Source organism: Dendropsophus ebraccatus, chromosome 8, assembly GCF_027789765.1.
Source record: "Dendropsophus ebraccatus isolate aDenEbr1 chromosome 8, aDenEbr1.pat, whole genome shotgun sequence".
Classification (NCBI taxonomy): domain Eukaryota; kingdom Metazoa; phylum Chordata; class Amphibia; order Anura; family Hylidae; genus Dendropsophus; species Dendropsophus ebraccatus.
In genome coordinates, this window is record NC_091461.1 from 45,350,217 (window position 1) to 45,376,123 (window position 25,907).

Consider the following 25,907-nt stretch of genomic DNA (forward strand, 5'->3'; position numbering starts at 1 on the left):
AATAATGATTTGTATTTGAAATAACATTGTTTTTACATCAAACTTTGCTTTCATCAAAGAATCCACCTTTTGCAGCAATTCCAGCATTGCACACCTTTGGCATTCTAGCTATTAATCTGTTGAGGTAAGCTGGAGAAATTGCACCCCACGCTTCTAGAAGCAGCTCCCACAAGTTGGATTGGTTAGATGGGCACTTCTGGCGTACCATACGGTCAAGCTGCTCCCACAACAGCTCAATGGGGTTCAGATCTGGTGACTGCGCTGGCCACTCCATTACCTATAATAGAATACCAGCTACCTGCTTCTGCTGTAAATAGTTCTTGCACAATTTGGAGGTGTGTTTAGGGTCATTGTCCTGTTGTAGGATGAAATTGGCTCCAATCAAGCGCTGTCCACTGGGTATGGCATGGCGTTGCAAAATTGAGTGATAGCCTTCCTTATTCAGAATCCCTTTTACCCTGTACAAATCTCCCACCTTACCAGCACCAAAGCAACCCCAGACCATCACATTACCTCCACCATGCTTAACAGATGGCGTCAGGCATTCTTCCAGCATCTTTTCATTTGTTTTGCATCTCATAAACGTTCTTCTTTGTGATCCAAACACCTCAAACTTGGATTCATCTGTCCACAACACTTTTTTCCAGTCTTCCTCTGTCCAATGTCTGTGTTCTTTTGCCCATCTTAATCTTTTTCTTTTATTGGCCAGTCTCAGATATGGCTTTTTCTTTGCCACTCTGCCCTGAAGCCCAAAATCCTGCAGCCGCCTCTTCTTTGTAGATGTTGACACTGGTGTTTTGCGGGTACTATTTAATGAAGATGCCAGTTGGGGACCTGTGAGGCGTCTGTTTCTCAAACTAGAGACTCTAATGTGCTTATCTTCTTGCTTAGTTGTGCAACGCGGCCTCCTACTTCTTTTTCTACCCTGGTTAGAGCCTGTTTGTGCTGTCCTCTGAAGGGAGTAGTACACACCGTTGTAGGAAATCTTCAATTTCTTAGCAATTTCTCGGATGGAATACCCTTTATTTCTGGGAACAAGAATAGACTGTCGAGTTTCAGATGAAAGTTCTCTTTTTCTGGCCATTTTCAGCGTTTAATTGACCCCACAAATGTGATGCTCCAGAAACACAATCTGCTCAAAGGAAGGTCAGTTTTGTAGCTTCTGTAACGAGCTAGACTGTTTTCAGATGTGTGAACATGACTGTACAAGGGTTTTCTAATCATCAATTAGCCTTCTGAGCCAATGAGCAAACACATTGTACCATAGAACACTGGAGTGATAGTTGCTGGAAATGGGCCTCTATACACCTATGTAGATATTGCACCAAAAACCACACATTTGCAGCTAGAATAGTCATTTATAGAGTGTATTTGTTTAAAGTTAGGACTAGTTTAAAGTTATCTTCACTGAAAAGTACAGTGCTTTTCCTTCAAAAATAAGGACATTTCAATGTGACCCCAAACTTTTGAACGGTAGTGTAAGTTATGCAGAAATCTTACATAGTGCTGCAGGCTTAGGGAAACCCGGCCAGAGTGTATACACAGGGTATACACTCTGTCCGGGATCCCTAGCAGTGCCGTAGAAAACTGACATGTCAGTTTTCTGCGTCCGCTATTCATTGATTAGCGGCCGCATAAAACCCTGCCAGTGCACACTATGCAGCGTGTGGCTTCAGATGCATGCTCCACAGAGTGCAGTGAGGAGTTCTGATGCGGGGGAGCATGGATGCGCCTGCATCAGAACTCAGCGGCGCTACTGCAGTACCGGCCGGGATGATCTTTTCTGAGACCGGCTGTTGCGTGACCCAGCCGGGTCACGGGACGGCCGGTCTCTTACAAGGTCTGAACATGGCCTAAACCAACAATCTGCCCCCACCCCAAACTGCTTGTACCATCGGACAGCTGCTTTTAATCCAAGATCTGTCCTGTGGTCCGTTTGGCAGGTGATGCTGTTATTGTCCTAAGAACAACTTGCAGCCCTGTGCCAAATTAGCGTGGCCTAGAGTGTCTGTGCCCTAGGTCTGCAATGCTTCTCCATCCCTCCTCCCTGTCCTCTTCACCATTAGGAATGCCCCTAGGTAGGATTTCTCCTAATCATTACTTCTCTGAACACTGCACATGAGCCTTAACGATCAAGCACATGTGCAGTATTCAGACAAGTGGTCATTAGGAGAAATCCTGCCCAGCGAGATTCCTAATGGTGAGGAGGGGCAGTGCAGGCCTATGGCACAGACACTGTAGACCACGCCAATATGACACAGCACTGCTAGTTTAAAAGTTGTTTTTTAGGACAATAACTGCATTACCTGCCGAACGGACCCCAGGACAGATCTTGGATTAAAAGCCGCTATCTGACGGTAAAAGTAATTTGGGGGGGGCAGATTGTGGGTACAGAGTTGCTTCAAAGTTTGGTTTGACTGAACTTCACTTGTCAAGGGGAGGGCTGTACCGGCATGGCTTCCCCCTTTAGACCTCTGGGATGAAAGTTGTGCATGTGCAATACATGAGCATAACAATCCACATCCTGTTAGTGAAATAAGATTGCAGCATGTAAATCTGGCCCTGTTAATATGCAGCACACACTGTAGGTATTTGTTTGTGCTGACTGCATATTGATAAGGCCATATTATAATGAAGTGCTGCCAATAATAACATATACAGGTGTGAACACAGTCAGAGCTGAGAGTCACCGTATTCCCCAGCCTGTTCTCACCTCACTACGTAACATGCAATGTTCGTCATCATAATATTTCTGATATGTTTAACTGCATTAATAGCTATGTTTTATAAATGATACATGAGATACCAGGTCCCTTGATATCCCTGTACTAACTTCCTGTTGCCATAGGCATTCATTAATATTCCGGGGAGGCCTGGTTGCCATGGCGAAACATGTAGTTGTAGAGGGGTTTCCATGGTGACTCTCCACCATTAGGTATCTACAAGAGGCAGGAAATCGGTGTCGATAGCTGTGAAATGACATCTCTTAATATATGATGATCAAGGGTTATTTCAAAGACCTTGAACGTTTTTTTGTCAATCAGTTTTTTTGTTGTTTTCATGCAAACAACATGTCTGATAATCTGCCGGCAAATAGGGAACGTGTTACATAAGGATCTCCTTTAGATGATAATAAGCCGTGGAGATTATAGCAATGTTTTGGTTTCAGTAAATAATTGTTTTCTTCTCTGGTTCTAAAAATTCTCCAATATTCTATTGATATCAATTTCTGTCACTTTTCAAGATCTCTGTTTCCAGTCATTTGATAGAAAGTTTGTTAAGGCTGGGTTAACACTATATTTTGGCAATCCGTTATCATTTTAATTAGTTTTTGCAACAAAAAAAAAAAACGGATGGAAAAACAGATGCATTTGTGTGCATCCATTTTTCCATTGACTTCCACTATGAAAAAAGGTTCATAATGCATCTGTCTTTGTTAAAGGACACAAAAATAAGGTCAGCTATGTTTTTGTGTACGTTAAAAAAAAAACGGATGCGTTGTGATCCCTCTTTTTATAATGGAAGTCAATGAAAAAACAGATCAAAACAGATGCACACAAATGCATCCATTTTTCCATCCGTTCTTTGCAAAAACAGATGAATAAAAATGGATCGCAAAAACGTAGTATGAACCCAGCCTTACTCCTAAAAATCTTTCCTGGTCTTATGATGGACACATGGGGTACATAGGTCATTAGAAGACACAACCGCAATAAGTATCTGCAATCAGTCCTGCACCTCCTTACAGGACACATTTAATTCAAGTAAACTGTCATGGTCTCTGTTGTATTACAGCAAGCATTGATCTTGAAAAAATGGATGAACAAATGGGGGAATTTTTTTTATGTATGTCTGCTGGTTTTTGCACTGTTAGGGTAGAATAGAATAGAAAAAGCCAACAGCACTAACTAAAGATGCATATGTTGTAAAGCACTGCATAAATTACACAAAGAGACTTAGGCTCCATTTCCACAAAAAGATTATCTGCCAAAGATTTGAAGCCAAAGACAGAAACAGACTATAAACAGAGTTAAGGTCATAAGGGAAAGCCTGAGATTTCTCCTCTTTTCAAATCCATTTCTGGCTTTGTCTTCAAATCTTTGGCAGATAATCTGTCAAATAATCTTTCTGTGTAAATGGAGCCTAAGTCTCTTTGTGTAATTTATGCAGTGCTTTACAACATATGCATCTTTAGTTAGTGCTGTTGGCTTTTTCTATTCTATTCTACGCCATGCCAAAGCATGGTTTAAGTTGAGTAGTGTGTTACACCCAACATGTTTTATGTTGCGCCACAGCTATGTCTTTTGCTGTGGTTATTGGTTATATTTAGGTGCAGCAAGTGATACATGAGTGACATAGAACTTTTGTTCTCTTACTAATAGAATGTAACTATGAGATGTAGCTTCAGCCTTTCTTGTTGTCAGAGTTTTCTCCCCATCTGCAATTATGTTTTTGAACATCTCTGAATGTTAAATTTAACGTACAGAAAAACATGGCAAACCATGTTTTTGTGTACTGTAAGGCAGGGTTCACACAGCGTAAGACAGTGGCCGTTCTGTGACATGGCCATGTTACAGAACTGACAGTGTCGGTGAAGTTCATTTCTTTTGATGTTCAGGCGTGCCGGCATTCCAAATCACCATAGCCGACAATGTAAAGTGCGTCCGGAGCCGCACCTTACATTGTCTCCTCTGTCATTCTTGTGCAGCCTCTATTCAATGAATAGTGGCCGCACAAAACTGGCATGTCAGTTTTTTATGCAGCCGCAAGGAATCCCAGCCAGAGTGTATACATAGTGTATACACTCTGGTCAGGATTCCATAGCAATTAAAGCAATCCACAATTTCATTAAATAACGGCTGTGGTTGAAACTACAGCCGTTGTTTAATGAAATTATACGTTGTGTGAACTAAAAATAATGATAAAAAACTGATCCGTCTTGATAAGTATTTTTTTAATACCTTAAGGCCTTATTCACACGCCCGTAATATACGCATTTGTATTTCCATACTCAAGTTAGTCCACATTGATGTTTATTGGGCTATTCACACGATCAGTAGATTAATCAGGACACAAAGCTATCCTAAAAAAGGACATTTTTTTGCGGGTTCTCTCATTAAAATCAATACTGATCCGTAGATTAGGGGACATGTGAATAAGGCCTAATTCAACGAAAAATGGATCCTGATGGATGGCATGCATTAAACAGATACATTAAACGGACAGCAAAGACGCAGTGTGAACCTAGCTTTAGTCTTGTATTACATTTTGCACTGAATATTTTTTGGGGCCTACACAAACAGAAATTCTGAGATCATCTGAAGTTTTGCAAATAATTTACTGAATCCTTTTTGGACATAAAGCTGTGGGAGACTTTGTATATATTTTCTTTATCAATCTGCAGTCCTTCATTTGTATTCCGCTTTGTTCCTGTAAGTGAATATAGGTTACGTCCTGCAGAACAAAATAAGCGCATGGGAGTAGAAGGTAGAAGAATTTGCTTTAGAAAGTGTGACAAGTAAATCACAGGTTCTAGTACATGTTGCCTGTGTCCTACTTGTGTGAAAACTGACAAAGAACTCTCTCAGTTTTACCAGAAGCGTCAGACAAAATGAGACAAAATGCTAATATAAGAGAAGCGCTCGACACATACTCTTCATTTACAGTGAATATTTAGTCTTCTGCGTGTAATATAGAAATAGTGAAATATACCTCAAGATGTGGCTTCATTGGTTCTGGTAAAAATCCCATATTATTTAAGACATCTGAAAAAAAATCTATCTATCTATATCCATATTTATAGGCATACTATAGACAAAGTCTACAGTCTGATTTTTGCATTATTGATGTTTTCGATATACTATACATTTAGGTGCATTTACCAACTCTGGATCCCATTTCTCCCATATGGCATATAATGTGTGCTTACAGAGTGCATGGCAAGACACGAGATCATAGAAGACTAATATATGGGTACAGCATTACTAAAAGCGACTATCAACAGAGACAATTGTGGGCCGTGTCGGACTGGGGTACCTGGGGCCCACCAGAGGAAATCATCCTTGGGGCCCACCAAAGAACAACCAGTAAGACACAACAGGCTGACCTCCACTCGGAATTCCGCCTTCCTCAATGACTTAGTGTGATGTCTTGCGCACCTCTGCGCTCCGCTAAAAGAATTGACATGTTAATTCTTTGAGCAGAAGCACGTGAGACATCACACTGAGTCACTGAGGCAGGCGGGATTCCGAGCAAAGTTTGTGGCGTGAGCTCCACAAGGAATTTCTGCTTGTTTTGCATTATGTTTTTCTTGCAGGTACTATGGGACACTAGAGGAGTACAAATACTGTGACTATCTATCTATCTATCTATCTATCTATCTATCTATCTATCTATCTATAAGATAGATAGAAGGATAGATAATAGAACAAAGAGAAGATAGATAGATGATAGATAGAGAGATAGATAGGAGAGAGAGAGGGGCAGAGAGAGAGATAGAACAAAAGAGGAGACAGAAAAATTATTAAGACGGACAGAGAGCACAAGTAATATTACTTACTCAAAAATCAGGGGCACAGGTAGGCATGGAGGGAGGGAGACAGAAGATCCTAGACGCTGCGCAGAGAGGGTGAAGAGAGGCCTGTGAAGTTAACCCTGCAGTTGCCTCACACATACAGACTACACAGCACAGAGTTTAGCAGGCCAAGTGGGCAGCTGCAGGGTTACCTTATCTGCCTTCTCCTCCACCAGGCCTGACAGGAGGAGAAAGCGACTCCCCCCTCCCCTCACTCACACAACGCGACTCTGCAGTCCACTGCTCCCTTCCGCTGCACTGTAAGCCAGCACTTGCAGGGTTAAGGCTCCTCTCCCAGGCCGAGTCATAAGAACCATACAGCAAAGATGTAAAGATCAGAGACCCAAGGGGGTTTGATTTGGGCTGGAGGAGGGTGTGTCGGAGCAAGTGTCGACTACTGTACAGGGGAAAGGAGCAGTGGACTGAAACGGTTGGATCCTGTGTGAGGGGGCCATACACTGCCTGTGTCGCTGTGGCAATGTCTGGAGCAGGGGGCCCTGGCACATGCTGTCATCTGACAAGGTGAGAGTCTAACTTATGACCCGAGGGCCCAGTCAGATGACAGCATGCCCCTTCAGTTGTTGTAGTTGCTGCACACACTGACTGACTGTACCCTGCTCCCCTGGACAGTCAGATACAGTGTGCGTGCGTCTGCAGGTGCTGGGCTTGAGGCCCACTGGAGGATCCTACGGTCCTTCGGTGGCCCAGTCCGACACTGATTGTGGGCACCACTGCATGAGTGCAATACCAATGCATGTAAAGAACAACAGTACAAAAAAGAGAAAAGCACATGCATACAATCAGTTGCACATCAAAAAATCCTTTATTAGAAATAAAAATCCTTATTAGGGTCAGTTCACACGCACAGACTCGCAGCGTAAATCTTGCTGTGAGTCTGGGAGGTCCTGGCAGTTCCCTGTCACTACATACTCGCAGCGGTCTGAACGACGGCTGCATGTATGTAATTCTGCCGGGCCCTTTACCCCTTCGGCTCCCACCCCGCTGTGTCTGTATATACGTTACATGTCCTCGCTGCATGGGGTCCCGCTGTCCTGCTCTCCCGCCCAGCCAATCAGTGGCTGCGGCTGGGCAACACACTGATTGGCCGGGTGGGAGAGCAGGACGCCGGGACCCTGTGCAGGAGACAGGTAATGTATATACAGACACAGCAGAGCGGGAGCCGAAGGGGTTAAGGGGCTGGCACAATTACATACAAGCATTGGTTGTTCAGACCGCTGCAAGTATGTAGTGACGGAACTGCCAGGACCTGACAGACTCGCAGTGAGATTTACGCTGCGAGTCTGTACATGTGGACAGACCCTTAAGTGTAATACAAGACAGACATGAAACAACAAGTCTAAAAGCAAAACATGCCAAAGTTAACAAAAGACTTAAAAGCACCTAGCCCTGCTAAGGTAGGAGCAGGGCATCCTATTTACCAATCCCCACCGCCCAGTATGTGGTAGGGACCTGCAATAGTACTGATAAATAATATAAGAAATACACAAAATGGTTACGTTCTCTACCACAGGTGGTAAAAAGATAAGTGAATGAGTGAATTGGGACAGAGCACCCCACGTGTTTCACTACCCACCCAGCTTCTTCAGGAGACACTCAGGAGCAAAGGCATTGTACAATAAAGCAGCTTGCCCTGAATCAGGAGATATAACTCTTATTTCAATCCATCGCTCTAGCACTGAGATAGAAGCCTTAGAAGTTGTATGCAAAATAGAAGATAAAGCCCAAGGGCGACCCCTGGGCTGCTAAAACTGAGTCCTGCTGGACTTCTGCAGGCAGGGAAATGCCTCTTGGTCTTTATTTCCAAATTTGCATAAAACTTCTAAAGCTTATATCTCAGTGCTAAAGCAATGGATTAAGATAAGAGTTATACCTCCTGATTCAGGGTAAGAAGCCCTATTGGTCACTGCCTTTATTTTAGTCTAAAAAAGTTGCTGACAGGTCTGCATGAGGTCCATCTATGTATCTATCTAGTCTATAGTTTTTATGTACCTTGAATTATCTTCAACAGACGATCAGGTAATGCATGGTGTTCTCCATAGCAATAAATATAACAGGAATTTGCTTAGGTTCCTTTTAGGACATTGTCTAAAGGATTGATTGATTTAGGATACAAAGTTGTATTGAGCTTTGTGCCTTGTGTGTTTTTTATTAGAGTTCTCTCACTAGTTGATTTATTTTGCCATTTTGCAAGTCTTCATTGTTAAATCTTGGCTGCACTGCACAAAAGCATTTCATTACTGTACATTTACTTAGATTAAGCCTCTATCAAATAAATGGGCAGCAATGCCAGAAGAGCAATACAATAATATAGTGGAATAGGGATTTATGCTATACAGTTGGTGCTGTGTTACTGTACTAAGGAACTCTAGGTGGATCAATATTGGTTTGTGTTTCCAAAATAGTGGTGCAAAATATAAATGTCTAACAAGAGTTTAAGTAAAAATATACACTGAAATCATTTATATGAAACATAGATCCTATCCTGCTTGTAAAAAAAAGGTGCCAGTACAAAGCTTCCAACAGTGTTGAGGCTCAACAGACTTTATAGTCTTGCAGATAAAAAAAGCGGCTTTTTAGTTGGTATTCAATGTCCTGGCCAATCCTCAATTGATAAAGTCTACCCAGACTTCTTTTCTCTTGACAACTGCTATAGACCCTCTGCCACACAAGAAGGTACCAGTACCACTGGGGAAGCCTAATGGATCTTTGGAGAAATTTTCATTTGTGTATTTCGTTGTGTAGTAACTTTTTCTTTTTTTAGTATAGCAGATGCTTTCATGGACACAATATTTCTAATATTTTAAAAGTTACCAAAATAAATTTTTATTTCTTTCTGTCTAGATTGACAAGCGCTCATCTTTATCTCGGAGTCCATCTAAGGTAAGACCTGTCAAATAACCAATTAACCACAAAGTATGGTATAAACCAAGAAATTAATGTTTTATTTTATTTGAATATTTTAATTGTTTGACGTGTACCTGTCATTTTAGGTGACTTTTCAGGATAAACACTTATTATGTGCACACATGAGGGGTAGCGCTAGTTCTGTCCCTTATTTAACGTGTATATACTGTAGTACCTTTTTTATTTTTTCCATGAGCTAGTGTGTATAGCCTATCCACTATGATGACATCAATGCACTGCAGACACACAAACTGGGGGATTCTGCACCCCTGTTTCTCGATAGTATATCCTAAGACGCAGGGCCGGACTGGGACTTAAAGTCAGCCCTGGCAATCAAACCCCAGCAGCCCACATACCATATCCTTCCCTATATATCATGGATAGCGGTGTAAAATACGCACTGTAGCAAATTCTGCTTCATTTAGCCGTGTCCCCACTACTCCCTTAGTAGTGAACCCCACCATCAGCACCTAAAAATAATGCTATAACATAATCTGCTGCGGATTTGATGCAGCATATTTATGCATTTATTTCAACTGATTAAATCAGAAGCATCAAATCCGCATTTGATTAGGTATGAACGTGCCCTTAAAGGGAACCTGTGGTATCTATACCAGGTACACGGCTGTAGATCCCAGCGTACAGGTCAGGGACTGGATCTTTAGTCTAGTGTAAACCTCTGTAACCATTCTTTTCATTACCCCTGAAGTGTCACAGAGGTGGAGCCACAGCAGCACCTTCTGCCCCCAACCCTTCCTGCTCTGACTGATGGATGTATAGGTTAGTGCTGCTGCTGCGGCTGCTGTTGTGAAACTTTAGTTGGAAATGAAAAGGACAATTATAAAAGTTTACACTGGACTAAAGATCCTGTCAGTGATATCTCCCTCACACCTGTCTGCTGAGATCTACAGCCCTAGACCTGGTACGGACCTCACAGTTTTCCTTTAAAGGGGAAAAACATGGCCACCTTCTTCCAGAAACAGCGCCACACTCTTCTTCAGTTTGTGTGAGGTATTGCAGCTCAGTTCCGTTGAAGTGAATGGAGCCAAGTTGTAATACCACACACAGTCTGAGGACAGGGTGGTGCTGTTTTTGGACAAAAGTTACTATATTTTTTAAATCCCTTTTATCCTGACTATATCTGCACTCCATATAATGGCTGTATAAGTAGTAAGGTTTTAATTATTAAAATGTGTCTGCTGGTTGTGATCTCATGTGTAATCAAAGATACGTAATGAGGTGCTAGATAGCTATTTCCTACTGGATATCTATCTATCTATCTATCTATCTATCTCCTATCTATCTATCTATCTATCTATCTATCTATCTATCTATCTATCTATCTCTCTCAGGTATAAGTAGGGTCCCAGGACAAATTTTAGGATATATAAGGGTAACATAGGTAAGAATTTTCTGTGCATGATAATACTGTCATAGGTATTAACACCAGTAAGCAAATATTATCCCCATACTGTACACATTACTGCCATACTGTTACTAAGCAAACCCACCAATATTTCCTATACTACCAGTATATAAGTAACAAATAATATCACCACACCATGAGCACGGCCATTATCACCACATAATGACTAATACTGCTACACTGTAAATGAATACAATCCACTATATACAACACTAATATTACCAATAATACCAGAATACACAGGACGAGTAATACCATCACACCATGCCCACGGTGACTGGATAATACCACTATACCATCACAACATGCCCACTACTCTCACCATACAGTGACTGGATAATACCACTATACCATCACACCATGCCCACTACTCTCATCATACAGTGACTGGATAATACCACTATACCATCACACCATGCCCACTACTCTCACCATAGAAGTGACTGGACAATACCACTATACTGTCACCAAATAACAGCCATCATATAAACACCAATATTCTCCCAAAGCAGTGACCATAGAACACAGGTGTCACACTCCGTCCCTCCAGCTGTTACAAAACTACAATCCCCATCATGACTGGACAGCTAAAGCATGACGGGAATTGTAGTTTTGCAACACCTGGAGGGCCGAAGTGTGACACCCCTGATACTGAGGTAGATCCCAGCTGTGTAACGGTTCTGCAGACATTATAAGTGATTATAGTGCAGTTACATCCTGTCACTCACAGTAGGAGTCTTCTCTGCATGAAGAGACGTCCACTTTTCCTTTTCTTCTCCATCTGGCTCCGACCATCATGAAGGCTTCTCTGGCCATGACTCCTCTCCACGGGATCTGCCAGACAGACATTTTAGGCTTCATGCTCCAGCAACATCCTCATCTATACATCCCTCCATATAGAATAGCCCCCCCTGCATAACCCTATATAGAATAGCCCCCCCCGCTGTACATCCCCCCATATAGAAAAGCCCCCCCGCTGTACATCCCCCCATATAGAATAGCCCCCCCGCTATACATCCCCCATATAGAATAGCCCCCCACAGCACATCCCCCTTTATAGAATAGCCCCCCCACTCCCTGCTGCACAACTCTCCATATAGAATAGACCCCCGCATTCCCCCATATAGAATACCCCCCCCGCATCCCCCCATATAGAATAGCCCCCCTGCATCCCCCTCAATAGAATAGCCCCCCTGCACACACACCCCTCAATAGAATAGCCCCCCTGCACACACACCCCTCAATAGAATAGCCCCCCGACATCCCCCCTCAATAGAATAGCCCCCCTGCACACACACCCCTCAGAGAATAGCCCCCCTGCACCCCCCCTAAATATAATAGCCCCCCTGCACACACACACCCTCAAAGGAATAGCCCCCCTGCGCACACACCCTCAATAGAATAGCCCCCCTGCACACACACCCCGCAATAGAATAGCCCCCCTGCACACACACCCTCAATAGAATAGCCCCCCTGCACCCCCCTCAATAGAATAGCCCCCTGCACACACACCCCTCAATAGAATAGCCCCCCTGCACCCCCCTAAATAGAATAGCCCCCCTGCACACGCACCCCTCAATAGAATAGCCCCCAAGCACCCCCCTAAATAGAATAGACCCCCTGCACACCCCCTAAATAGAATAGACCCCCTGCACACCCCCTAAATAGAATAGACCCCCTGCACACCCCCTAAATAGAATAGACCCCCTGCACACACACACCCATAGAATAGCCCCCTCTGCGTGCCTCCCCCCTCCCGGTGTGTGGCCACATGTGAAGGGGTTAAAGAAAAAAAAAAAACATTCTCACCTCACCTCGCTCCCCAGCAGCTTCTTCCTCAGCTTGGATCTTCGGTCCACGTCCACTGCTGCTGTTTCATCTTGCGGTGGCGGCGGCAGCGACCCCTCTCCTCTCTGTCCTCCAGGTCCTCAACGGCGCGCCAGGGAAGTGACGTCAGCCGCTGGGGGCCTGGTGATGTAGGTGCCTGCAGACATGCCTGCGTGCGCGGCACGTCTGCGGCCTAGGCACCTGGGGGGGATCAGGAGGGGCGGAGACACACCACCGCAGCCCCCTCCCGCCACCACAGCCCTCTCACCTCGGCCCGGCTTGCCCGCCCCTGCCCGCTCCTGACGTGCTCCTTCAATTAACGAGGGGCCGCTGCGGCCGGCCGCATCGGCCCCACGTTGATTAGATTGGAGGAGCACGTCAGTAGCGGGCAGGGGCGGGCAAGCCGGGCCGAGGTGAGCGGGCCGCAGCGGTGATCTTTTTTTTTTTTTTTCATTATCCAGCCCGGGCGGCCCACGGACTGGTAATCTGGCCAGCCCAGCGGGCATTTGCCCGCCTTGCCAGATTACCAGTCCGGGCCTGCTAAGACGCAACAGAATGAAGGCCATTATAAAGCAACACTGAGCAATGTAAGCTGTAATTAACAATTGGGATGAGCGCTAGAAATAACTCACTATAATCTCCAGAATTCTCTTTGTCTGCCTCTAGCTTATTCCAGCTTCTCCCCCTAACCTTGCCCATATCTTTCTCTCTTGACTTGCATGGGCAGCATGTAACCTCTCTCCCTGCGTTAACTGGAAGTTTATCTTTAGACAATTCAAGCAAAATGATGAGTTTGGGCGTCCATGTGACTACCAGGATGTATAGACTTTGTAGCTTTGTGTAGAATGGTGCTGTGCTTTTTTCTGTAACTTGATCACCATTTGGATGTCCTCCTGTCTTCTGGCCATTGCCCAGATATCACTGCCAATGCTCCAATACTCCCAGGCTTCCTGTATGGCATATACTTTAGAGCGGGCACAATTCTCCTCTTGTCCACACCGTGATCTACCTGCATTTCTGCTCTTGTCCTCTCAAGCTCTGTTCGTTTTCCTTTCTGAAACCAATTGTACTTTGTAATGACAGGCATTATTTTTCCATAAAATATGCTGCGAAACCGGAAAAAAATCATTTGCGCTGTCAAATTGAAAAAAAAAGGAATTTGTTTTGATTTCGGGGAGTTTTGCATTCACGCCGTTCGCCCTATGGTAAAACTGACTTGTTATGCATGTTCCTCAAGTTGTTACGATTACAATGATATGTAACATGTATAACTTTTCTTTTATCTGATGGCCTGTAAAAAATTCAAACCATTGTTAACAAATATATGTTCCTTAAAATCGCTCCATTCCCAGGCTTATAGCGCTTTTATCCTTTGGTCTATGGGGCTGTGTCTGGTGTCATTTTTTGCGCCATGATGTTTTCTTTCTATTGGTACCATGATTGCGCAAATACGACTTTTTGAATGCTTTTTATTACATTTTTTCTGGATTTGATGCAACCAAAAATGCGCAATTTTGCACTTTGGAATTTTTTTGCGCTGACGCCGTTTACCGTGCGAGATCAGGAATGTGATTAATTAATAGTTCGGGCGATTATGTGCGCGGCGATACCAAATATGTTTATTTATTTGTTTATTTATTCATTTATATTTATAAAATGGGAAAAGGGGGGTGATTTGGACTTTTATTAGGGGAGGGGATTTTTTATTGATTAAAACACATTTTTACTTTTTTTTTTACATAAACTAGAAGCCCCCCTGGGGGACTGTATATAGACAGCACTGATCTCTCATAGAGATCAATGCTGTGTATATACACAGCAAAGATAATTGTAATCGGTGATAGATTGCTATGGCCTGCTGCAGGCCATAGCAATCTATTGCCGAGCCGGGATCAGCGTCATTCCGACGCTGAGACCCGGGCCGGCCAGAAGAACGGGTCTCCCCCCCGTGATCGCATCGCCACTAGACACCAGGGACGTGCAGTACAAAGCACTTCAATGCAGCTGTCAGGTTTGACAGCTGCATTGAAGTGCTTAATTAGCCGACGCGGCAACGGGACCCGCGCTGGCTAATAGAGGCACTGCCCGGCTGCAGATTGCAGCCGGGATCGCTCTGAACACCCCCCGCGCCACCATGACGTACCAGGTACGTCATGGGACGCTAAGGGGTTAAATGAAATCTGATGCGGATCTGCTGCGGATCCACAACAGAAAATACGCTGTGGACTTGGTACGTGTGAACGTACCCTTAATAAATAAATATGCACCCGGCACTTCTGTTGCTTACCTGGTGTTATCTCACCTGTGGTTCATCACTGCTGGCAATTTGTTGTAACTCCTGTACTATTGCTTGGGTCTTTGTGATTCAAGGGCATTATGTTGAGGGCATGATGTGCAGACACAGTGTCTTAATAGGGGTGGGGTAAATGTACGTAAAATTTTTGAACTGTAAATCCTTGATTTGTAGTTCAGTTGCCCAGAAAGAGAATTGCAGAGGAGGTTGGCAGCAGTGCTTTACTGCATGTAATGCTATAATAACTATGTCTGCAAGTGTATTTGCTGTTAATTTCATTTGCATAGTCTGCCAAGCAACAGTATGGGGTATTGAAAAGTGGGTGGAAGCCGGTAAGGAGGAAGTACTACGACACTGATCCATGCAGAAGCAATCTAGCTTTGCCGAGTGGATTTAGAAGGGTTACAGAGCACATTTATACCTGGGTCTAAGTGTCTCATAGCAGTTTAATGAATTTCATGATTTAATTTTTCATGATATGTGCAATGATGTAATAAAGCAAGACAAATACATGCTTACTATGAACGTAGAAGCTGAAGCACATTGAAAAATAAGTATCGGTAGTGAGTGACCTTTTATTTTTAGAAGCAATTACAATCTAACACTATATCACTACACAGGAAAAGAGCTCAATTCGATTAAAAATCTATTTCCACATCACAGCAAAGATAATGTCAAACAGTAATGTTAATAGTAATGTTAGTATTATAGGTTCTTAGGCCTTAGTGTAACATATTATTGTTGTATTTTAGAACTCTTGTGGTCCAGCTAGGTACCAAGGAAGAAAAAAAAGGGAGAAAAAAGGCAACGGCGCCTCGTGTGATACCTCAATACACCGAGGATAAGGATTATGTGAGAAGGTGCTCACCTGGACGCCACTTGGGCTTTGTGCATATCACCCCTCAACAGGGTACAGATCCGAATCCAAGGTCTTGTTTGGTAACGGTCCACTGTATAGGGGCCTACTGCCTCTAGGGACTGCTAAGCCGACTGTACAGTATCGGACTGGGGTACCTTGGGCCCATCAGGGAGTATTTTACTCTAGTGGCCCACCCTACCTACCACAGATATACCCAGCGCCAAACCTTTCACATTACTATAGCGATTTTGCACAGTGCTGTGTATGTGACCGGCAATGCTCGCTCACTGTTACTAACTGGTCAGACACTCCAGGGACGGGGACCTGGACAGCCGAAGGCTGTCTAGGCATGATGGGAGTTGTAGTTGTGCAACAGCTGGAAGGCGTAGGTTCCCTATCCCTGTTCTAGTGTATAGGAGCTGTCCAGACATGATGGGAGTTGTAGTTTTGCAACTGCTGGAGGGTCGAAGGTTCCCCATCCCTGTTCTATGCAAACAGCACAGCTGTACACTTAAGTTTCTTGAAAGGTTAAGTCCCATGAAACTAACTGGGGGATTATATGTCATCCTGAAGCTGCTAAACAGGGATACAGACCTCCTGCTCAGGGGCCCACCAATGGGTAGGGCCCACCGGGGGATTCTCCATCTCCCCTGTGGGCCAGTCCGAGCCTGCAACTGTACCAAAAACACAGGATACTCCCAAAATAATGGGGCCGTGAAGACAATAAGTGAATAAAAAATAAAAAAGAGAATAAGGTACCTTATTCTCATTTTTATTTTTTATTCACTTACAGCTAGGCACCAGGTATTTTCTAGTTTCTCTTTTTGCACAAATATTTGCTCCTCTTCAGACCACAGTGTAGTCCTCTTCCCATAAAGTACGGATGACTGTGCTTTTGTCCATGATTCAATGTGCATGTTTCCTACCAGTTTGAACTTTGTCTGATTCCAGCACTTGATGTGTGTTGATTGACAGGTTCTACCACATTTATCTGTGTTTTTCTGCTAGTCCTAGCCAGGCTGCAGATGGTTTAGACTGAGTAGTGATGGACCTTCTCCACTTATTTCCCTTCCCTGGCAGTCTGTGTTCTGTGTGGTCTAGATGTCAGAGGTCTGGTCCAATCACGCTCTGGGCTGGGACTCTGGCATCTCGTAAGAAGACCATTTGTCCGTTCGGACCATCCCTACTTCTGACCTCCTTGCCTGACTTCTGTTTTGCCTCCTGTTCCTGTACCGTTCTGCTATCTCCAATTTTACCTGTATCTCCCTGACTATTCTTTATTGTGTTTGTCTGTCTTGTCTCATTCTGTTTCACTTACCTATTGAAGGGAACTTTGCACAGTTGTCGCTGACCACTTAGGGTCAGGCTGGCAAGTAGGCAAGGACACGGTTGGGGGCCTAGCGCTAGTGCTCACATTGCCTGTCTGTTCCTGTCTCCCATTCAGTCTTAGGTTCCTAAAATTTTTGTTCTTGTCTTTCTCTGCCAACTTTTTTAACATGGTGTCATTTTTTTTCCATTCAAGGAACAGAAGATGATCAAAGGGCATTTTTATTTTCCAATCCTTTATAGGACACTTATTTCCCTATTTTCAGCACCCTATTACTCCGTACCTAAAGTAACCCCCACCCTATGGAGGCTTTCCCTAATTACACTTCTTCCCTCCTCCTATTTCCTCATACCCTTACCCTATAGAGACTAACTTTACCCTTCTGACGTGTTTTCTTGTGCTCTACATGGTTCATCAGGGGACCTGTTCACTATTTAGACACCCAAGTCTCAACTTGGAATGGAGTGGTGAGATGCACAGCAAATTTATTTATTTTCTGTGGAAAAGATAATAGCCAAGTCCTGTGCACTGCTATTTCAAACAGCTAGATAGACAGTAAATACATGGCTCGCTGCTGCACCTTGAGGTGAGGCTTGGGTGTTCGCTTCACTTTCCTGCTGTCAATCATGTACATCCATAGACTTAGGTTATGTTCACACATTAAAATAATACCAAAATCCGCCTGTGATTTTGAGTGACAATAAAACAACAGTGTGAACATAGCCTTACATAGCCTTGCATAGCCTTGCATAGCCTTGAAAATACAGCCAGATTTTTACCTCAATATTATGGTTGCATTTTGCTTTTATTTTACTGTGTGTGACCATAGCATTGTAAAGAAGCCACCTGGACAGTGATTGCTGTTAGCTGGGGGTTCTCCTGTTCAGTGGCAGTCTCAGGTCTCAGGAAAAAGTTTGACATATTCCTGTAACGTTAGAAGTTACTCAAACCTATAACACAAAAATATTCATTTAAGTCTGCACATTGTTCATGTGTTTCTTTGTTTTAGGGGGAAATGATAAACCTATGATTGTGTTTATAGTTTTTTTTACAGGTTCTAGTAATAATGTGGCAGGGTAGTTAATGCCTCATACATAAATAAAGATACATAAAGAAAGATGGCTGTAATATACACCTGGTTGTTCTGTGGGTGTTCATATCACATAACCTATCTTTACTAAAGGAAATCCTTATGCAAATCCTTATGGAAATATTCCATGCGAAAGTCTACTGGCAGAGAGTTGGTGTTTGCCATGTGTTCCTCTCTGTGATAATAGACGGACAGGAAGCACGGGACAAATTTAAACATTTCATATTGAGTTTCAGTGAGGCTGCATCCTGTAATGCAAGCACCGAGTCAGCTCATGAGTCTGTCCTGCTCGAAATATGAATTATGACGACCGAGGGGGTTCTCTAAAAGTTTAACAGGTGTGAAATATGTTGCATTATGGCAAATATAGGATAAAGTAAGAACACTCAGACCCGTACTGATCAAAACTTTTGACATGTCTCTATGACATGTCAAAAGTTTTTAATAACGAAAGGTACACTTAAAGTATCACAGTTTTTTTTTTTTGCAGAAATCAATAGTCCAGGCGATTTTAAGAAATGTTGTAATTGTTTTTTTTAGGCAAATATGCCATTATCTTTATTCAAATAGACTTTCCCCAGGTCCCCCCTCTCTCTCATTCACTGCTTATTATCAGGAAATCTCGACTAGCTTACATCAGTCGGGCCCTTTCTGTTCTATGGAGAGGGGAAGGGGGAGGAGGGAGATTAATTGCCAGCAGAGAACAAAGGATTACACAGTGGAAGCTGTATGAAAGCCGGTATGCAGAGGTCAGAGAGGTCAGTGCTGACTTCAGAGGAGATAGCCCAGTGATATAGCTGTAAAGTAACTCTTTGTTGTCCTGTTTTGGTGCCTCATCTCTCTCCACCCCTCCCCTCTCCATAGACAACCATGAAGACAGGGGGGAAAACTTTAAACAGCTTTTTCATGATAAAAATGCATTTTTCAGCTTATAAACCCAATTACCAAGTTTCTTAAAATCGCCTGTACTATTGATTTCCGGAAAAAAAAAATAATTAAACTACAGTGACACTTTAACAACTGTAAAATGGACAGCACTTGTATAAAAGTAATGGGCATGCAGCGCATCAGGCAGAGATATAATAGTTTTGCTGAAATCAGAGTCTACAAGCTTCATTTACTTTCCAGAATAGCAATAGAAAACAACATTTCCACTGTGACTGCATCAGATTTTCTGCACTGAAAAACCTGCAGCCAATGCACTATGTGTGACTGTGCCCTAGGGGTCCTTTTACACCCCAGATTTACTGCCTATAATGAACACCGGCTAACAACATAGCAAATCAATAGGCAATCACTTTTATTTTCATGTGGCAATGATCACGAAAGGCTTATATGTGAAGGATCATTCATGCTAAACTACTTTACATTATTGTTGGCAGCACGTTCCCTGTTTACATGAGGGGGTGTGCTGCCGACAAAGATAATTTTATGCCAACTTAGAAGACGTGATCAACAGCAAATGAACGTTGTATTGTTTTTTGTTTAGTCGCTAAGCCTGTTTACACTGAACAATCGTCAGGGACACAGGTTTATATGATCCAGAGTCTGGAGGATCATTGCCCCATGTAAAGAGTCCCCAAATCTAAGAGATTGTATTTGATTAGCAAATTTGTAAATATTGATTTGTATTTGTAATCTTTGTGTTTGTTATCTTTATGACTGCCGTCTTTTATACTTTATTATAGAACCCTGACACAAGTGTAGATATCTGAACTAATATGTACCGACATACATATTGCCCAATAATCGGTTCCAGCACTACAGTCTTTTTTTATTTTGTAACTATTAAAAGTCATCTTGATGGCTAAAACATGCATGAATATTCTCATTCTCAGAAAGGCAGTACATTTAAAGGGGTTGTGTTGTTAGATACAAGTCTTCCCTTATAGTAGCTGTCCCCATATCTCAGTCTAGCAGTTTCTTCTGCAATTTTTGCAGGCTAAAATGAACAAGCATAAGGATCTGGGGTACTTCGACAAGACCCAAATTGTAAAGGCCCATGGGTGGCTAAGGCTCAGTAATGGACGTGATCAGCAAAAGCTAGCCTGTTTGTCCCAAACCCACATCAAACCTACAGTAGCATAAATTACTAAAAAAGTTACTGATGACTAGGATAGGAAGGTTAGACCTGGCCACCCATACCATGCAGTGCATCACTGCTTCCTGCATATGAGGCTGCAAAAATGCAAACCGTGAAAGTGCCCATGGTGATGCCTATCCATTTCTGAAAGCAGAGGTACAATATGCATGTGAATATCAAAAATAAACCAATCCAACCATCAGCTCCAATGATTAAATGTAGCTGGGTGAAGTGTCTAGCAGAGTGTTCTTATTTATGGGGGGTAAGCTGCAGTCATGCAGCTCAGGTGGCAGCTTATCTCTCCTAGAACAAAGGGGTCAGGCAGTGATTTTCCCATCATCTTCTGTTGGTGGAGTCTCGGGAGACCCCCTATGCACTTAAGACTCTATGGTACACATGCTGTCATTGCCCAGGGACAGATTGACTTGTAGACACATGCTAAGCACAATGGGGTCATCTTGGTTTGGATTTTCTGCGGCTGATCTGGAGAGGTCTAGTCATAGTTATGGTACTGAGTGCAGATCAAGGGTGATTGCTTTCTTACCCTTTTCTGGATTAGTTCAAAGCCAAGGAGTCAACCCAAGCAGGAAACATCTATGATCAGAATCAAATCCTACAAGATCCATGTGCCTGACTGAGAATATTAGTACCATCAGCATCTATGTGAGAAACATTATGTGATTTGGTCCCATCTCATTGAGGGATCACACATTTCCATTCTTCTGAGAGCAGGTGCGGCCTGCCAGTTACTGTGTGTTACTGTGAAATCACATTGTGCCTGACTGATCACACAGTGCTCTCCAGGGCAATATCATGGCATATAGGAAGAAATAAAGGAAAGAGCGGAGAGAAGTGAAAGCCATAATTACATGTACAGTACGTGCTTTACTAGCTATTCTCCTGCCGGTATTATCCTCATTTTCTAAATATTAGCCAAATGTCTATTACCCTACAACAAATATTTGTCCTGACAGTGTTCAAGTTATAAGAAGTTTAGTAAAATATTTAACACATAAAAAATTCCATAAGTAATGGACCAAGCAGAACAATGTACCACAGTCTAAGGTGATTTCACAGCATATATCCAGTGACGCTGATGATATCTATCCTCATAAGGTGCTGTATATTATGCTGTAGGTGTCTACAGCTGTTTACTGTATACTGAAATGTATTATTATTTATAGCTATACTTGCAAGGATTGTGTCGCATGTGGTGTATTTGCTGTAGATTTTCCACATCAGACACGTTGGCAGCGAAGTGAATGGGAGTTTAATAACTGCAGATTGGAGTTGTTGATTTCCCCTTTTATTCTGGACTTATTAGCGTCTCCTTTTCTTCTCTATCTGGCCTAGACTGCCATGATGACTTCTTCCATCCGCAATTCAATAGTGCCCCTAAAAGCAATATTGCCAGTGGCTAGAAAGGAGTGTTACTTGAGCATGCGTCAGTCGGTTCACATGACATTTTAATACCAGTGGCTGATGAAGTTGGGAGTCCTGGAAAACATGGATACAGCCATAGGCCACCTATATTCAAATGCCAAGCAATCCGACTCCAGCATGCTCATTCCTACCAGTGACCAAAACAATAATAGTCCCATAGATGACAATGATGCCTTACATTGTAAAAGTACCCTGTTTATGCTCCACACAGTAATAGGGCCCACTTTAGGTCTCCATGGCTAATAATGTTCCCCTTTAAGCTTCATGTTCTTCTTTATATTCCACATGTTAGTAGTAGCCCTCTTTAGGTCCCACACACTAAGAATGTTCCCTTTTAGACCCCATAAACCAATAATGTTCCATTTTAGGCCCCAACATTGAATGTCACCTTTTAGGCGCCAAAGACTAATAGTGTTCCCATTTGGTTCTCCCACACTAATAGTGCCCCATTTTAGAACACCGATAAGGCACGGAGGATTTATTAATTTATCATGGCTCATGCCTGGAAACACCTCCAGAGCAGGTGAGGATTTTTGCACAATCCCTGCAACAGGCACCAGGCCGGCTGGCTTTATAAAGAGGCGGGCACCTCTTAGTAAATCCGTCTGGAAAAATGGGGGAGGCCTTTATGAGTATGCAAGTCTTGATAAATGTCCACCAAATTGTCTATATGTAATAATGGAATATCATGTTTGGTCATCGCTTTTAGCTTAACTAAATGCTGCATGTTTGCTGCTCTTATTGTATGGGATTTAGGATTATTAGCATACCAGGTACAATATATTGAGTATATTTTTGGCAACTTTATCTTATTATGGATCTTACAATTGAGCCAACAGTATAGCAGAACATTAGGAACAAGTAATTTCGTAAAGAGGCAATAAATTGCAGTCATTGGCTTTCATTTGGCCTGATGCTAGAACGGATGCCAACTGCAGTAATTCAGAAGATTCCGGAGAAAAAGCAGATATTGAACTGCAGTGTGTTGCAGATTCCAGTGCATTGTAGAATAGCTTTTAAATTGATTGATACTGATCATATTCTGTTTCCTTAATATAAAACCCCTGAAACAACAATTACAAAATTTTATTGATTTGCAAGGAAATATGTTTTCTTTTAATCATTGCCGCATGTGATATGATTAGTTGTAAAAGCTCTCATACACTTTATGCAAAACGTAGACACATCTACTAATGTCAGAGGGACCAGCGGACTAACTTATGTGTACAAGGGACTCCTGTGTTTCCTTTGACAGATAATGTCAGTGAAAAGAAGCATTGAGTACAATAAATGCCAACATCCAGTCCTTTTGTTTTCTAAAGAGATAACCCATTGGTAGAAGAAAGCCAAAGGGCACTTCCCCCTGAGTTCTGATGACGCCAGGACTCGGTGGAAAAGGCCTGTCCCGGCTGATGGACTGGCCGATTAGTAAATCAGTGACTGGAGTAGCCCCACTCACTGACTGTAAGAGAGGCCAGTCCATCACCCGGGTTATCACATGTCACAACCTAGGAGCACCTTTATTAACATCATATACTTTAACAGGAAATATGTATAAAAGTTGTCCTCTTAAGACAATGCCTTTAGTGCACCCCAGTATTTTCACATTTGATGAGACTGTCATTTTGAGCTTCTAAAGACAGGGGCAAAGATTTAATGTGGATCTACCATAGTTGGACAAATATTGATATCTTCTGGGCCTTCTTACTTGCCATGTTATACCCTACTGAGAATCTGGTATCATGTATGAAATATTACTGTATCCAGCAGCTTGGGCTCTTTTAGCTCAAGGGCATGAAGCTGTTATTCTAGGAGGATGACTGCATGTGATTGTCATTGAGTTTGTATGCTAAGCATTCTAATGCCATAACTTGCCTGCCGAGATTTCCCTCTTTCACCATCTGGTACTACGTGTTATGTACAACAGAATAGATGCATTCATTTTCCTGTAGCCCTGTCTCCTCATGTCATTGCATGCTGGTAGATGCAGAAGCCGCTGTCGTTTGTGGTGCACATAATCAGTCTTTGAAATGCTTATTTGTGAGAAGAATTACAGAAGTGCCATTTATACAAGAACTTTCCCTATCTGATAAAATTCATATTTCTTTATCAGGTTTCAGCAAGTGTCGAAAGGAACTTTTTCAAACGTAGAGGTGGGACATTTGCCAGAGGGTCTCCAATTTCAATAGAAGACCGTATGTCATCAAATATAAAGTAATCCTACAGCATCCAGTAGTATCAGTTCTGTACATACATAGTGGCCAGGGTTTATGTTGCTTGAATAAAATTTAACGGAACTGATACTACCGGACGTTGTCGGACTACTTTTTATTTGATGTCCTAGAGAAACGTCAAACATTTTGATTGGGGTCTTGGTGTTTAGACCTCTATTAATTGTTAGATGGGCAGAAGGACTCAGCAAACTGCCCTTTTTTCCATTTTTATGTCATTTTTATAACAAACAAGCTGAAAATGGGCTGCACCTCACAAATAACTTATAATGTACTGGAAAAAAATGTATTGACAAACGATTAAAACCATCTAAAATACCCACAACACCCCACTGACTTTGATGCGATCTAGTGGGACCTGAGGCCCCCCTAAAGAAGTCTATGTGACGGAACAAATGGGGTGTTCTGTTCTGATCCGCTTTCAATGTGACAGCCCTTGTATTTCATTCCATTTACTTCTTTTCTGTTTTGCGCCTGCACTTTTTTTTTGGAACTTATATATTATATATTATACTTATATTGATTTGTGATTTCATCCAGTATATTTATACACCTTTATTTTCATTTGGTTATATTGTGTAGTGTGCTTTGTTCTGGCTGACATTTGGGACCCCATATACTCCCTTTGTTTTTTGTTTTTTTTTTTTGGGGGGGGGTTGTCAGGTCCCACTAGACTGCATCATAGTCAGTGGGGTGTTGTGTATATTTTAGATGCTTTCAATCGTTTGTCCCTGCATTTGTGTCAGTAATTTTTTTCTAGTACATTTTTAGTTATTTGTGAGGTGCAGTCCATTATTTGCAGCGTGTCTGTTGTTCTTGTTCATGTCACTTTCAGGTTGTTAGGGCTTGCACTCAGGCTCGGACTGGGCCACCGGGGGGCCGGGGAAACCCCCGGTGGGCCCCGAGCTGGAGTGGGCCCCCCTGCTCCTAGGGGGGCCGGGGGCCGCGCCTCCCTTTTTAACTGGAAGCGATCGCAACAATCGCTTCCAGTTAAATGTAATGAAGTGTTCTGATTGACAAAGCGGGAAGCCGTAGGCTTCCCGCCCTGTCAATCACTCTTGTGACCGCAAGCAGAGATTTGCTTGCGATCACAAGAGTGTCGCAAGCTCCGTTGCGAAGTCCCGGCGGCGCCATCACTGACCACAGTGTGCGCCGCGGCGGCTAGGACTTCCGGGTCATGGAGCGCATACCGGAAGTCCCAGCCACCGCGGCGCACACTGAGGTCAGTGATGGCGCTGGCGGCACTTCGCAACGGAGCTGCTCACCTGTCAGGAGAAGAGAGAAGAGGAGGCCGGCGTCCGACGGGGGATCGTGTGGTTAGGTGAGTAGTCTTGTGTTTTTTGTTTTTATCAGAGGGGGTAAGATAAGGGTGGGGGCTGTATACAGGGGAGGACAACATAGGGGGGCTGTATACAGGGGGGAGGACAACAGAAGGGGGGCTGTATACAGGGGAGGACAACATAGGGGGGCTGTATACAGGGGGGAGGACAACAGAAGGGGGGCTGTATACAGGGGAGGACAACATAGGGGGGCTGTATACAGGGGGAGGACAACGTAAGGGGGGCTATATACAGGGGAGGACAACATAGGGGGGCTATATACAGGGGGAGGACAATATAAGGGGGGCTATATACAGGGGGAGGACAACATAAGGGGGGCTGTATACAGGGGGAGGATAACATAAGGGGGGCTGTATACAGGGGAGGACAACATAAGGGGGGCTATATACAGGGGGAGGACAACATAAGGGGGTCTGTATACAGGGGGAGGACAACATAAGGGGGGCTGTATACAGGGGGAGGACAACATAAGGGGGGCTGTATACAGGG

At 43.2% G+C, this 25,907-nt stretch overlaps 1 protein-coding gene across 6 annotated transcripts in view; it reads left to right on the forward strand.

Moving 5' to 3' along the window:
- ANK3 (ankyrin 3) overlaps window positions 1-25,907 on the forward strand; it is a 506,950-nt gene that overhangs the window by 78,285 nt on the left and 402,758 nt on the right. For all 6 annotated transcript variants that reach the window (XM_069980293.1, XM_069980295.1, XM_069980296.1 and 3 more), the window contains exon 2: window positions 9,437-9,475. In XM_069980293.1, coding sequence (XP_069836394.1) covers window positions 9,437-9,475 — 39 coding nt within the window. The remainder of the gene's footprint in view (window positions 1-9,436; window positions 9,476-25,907) is intronic.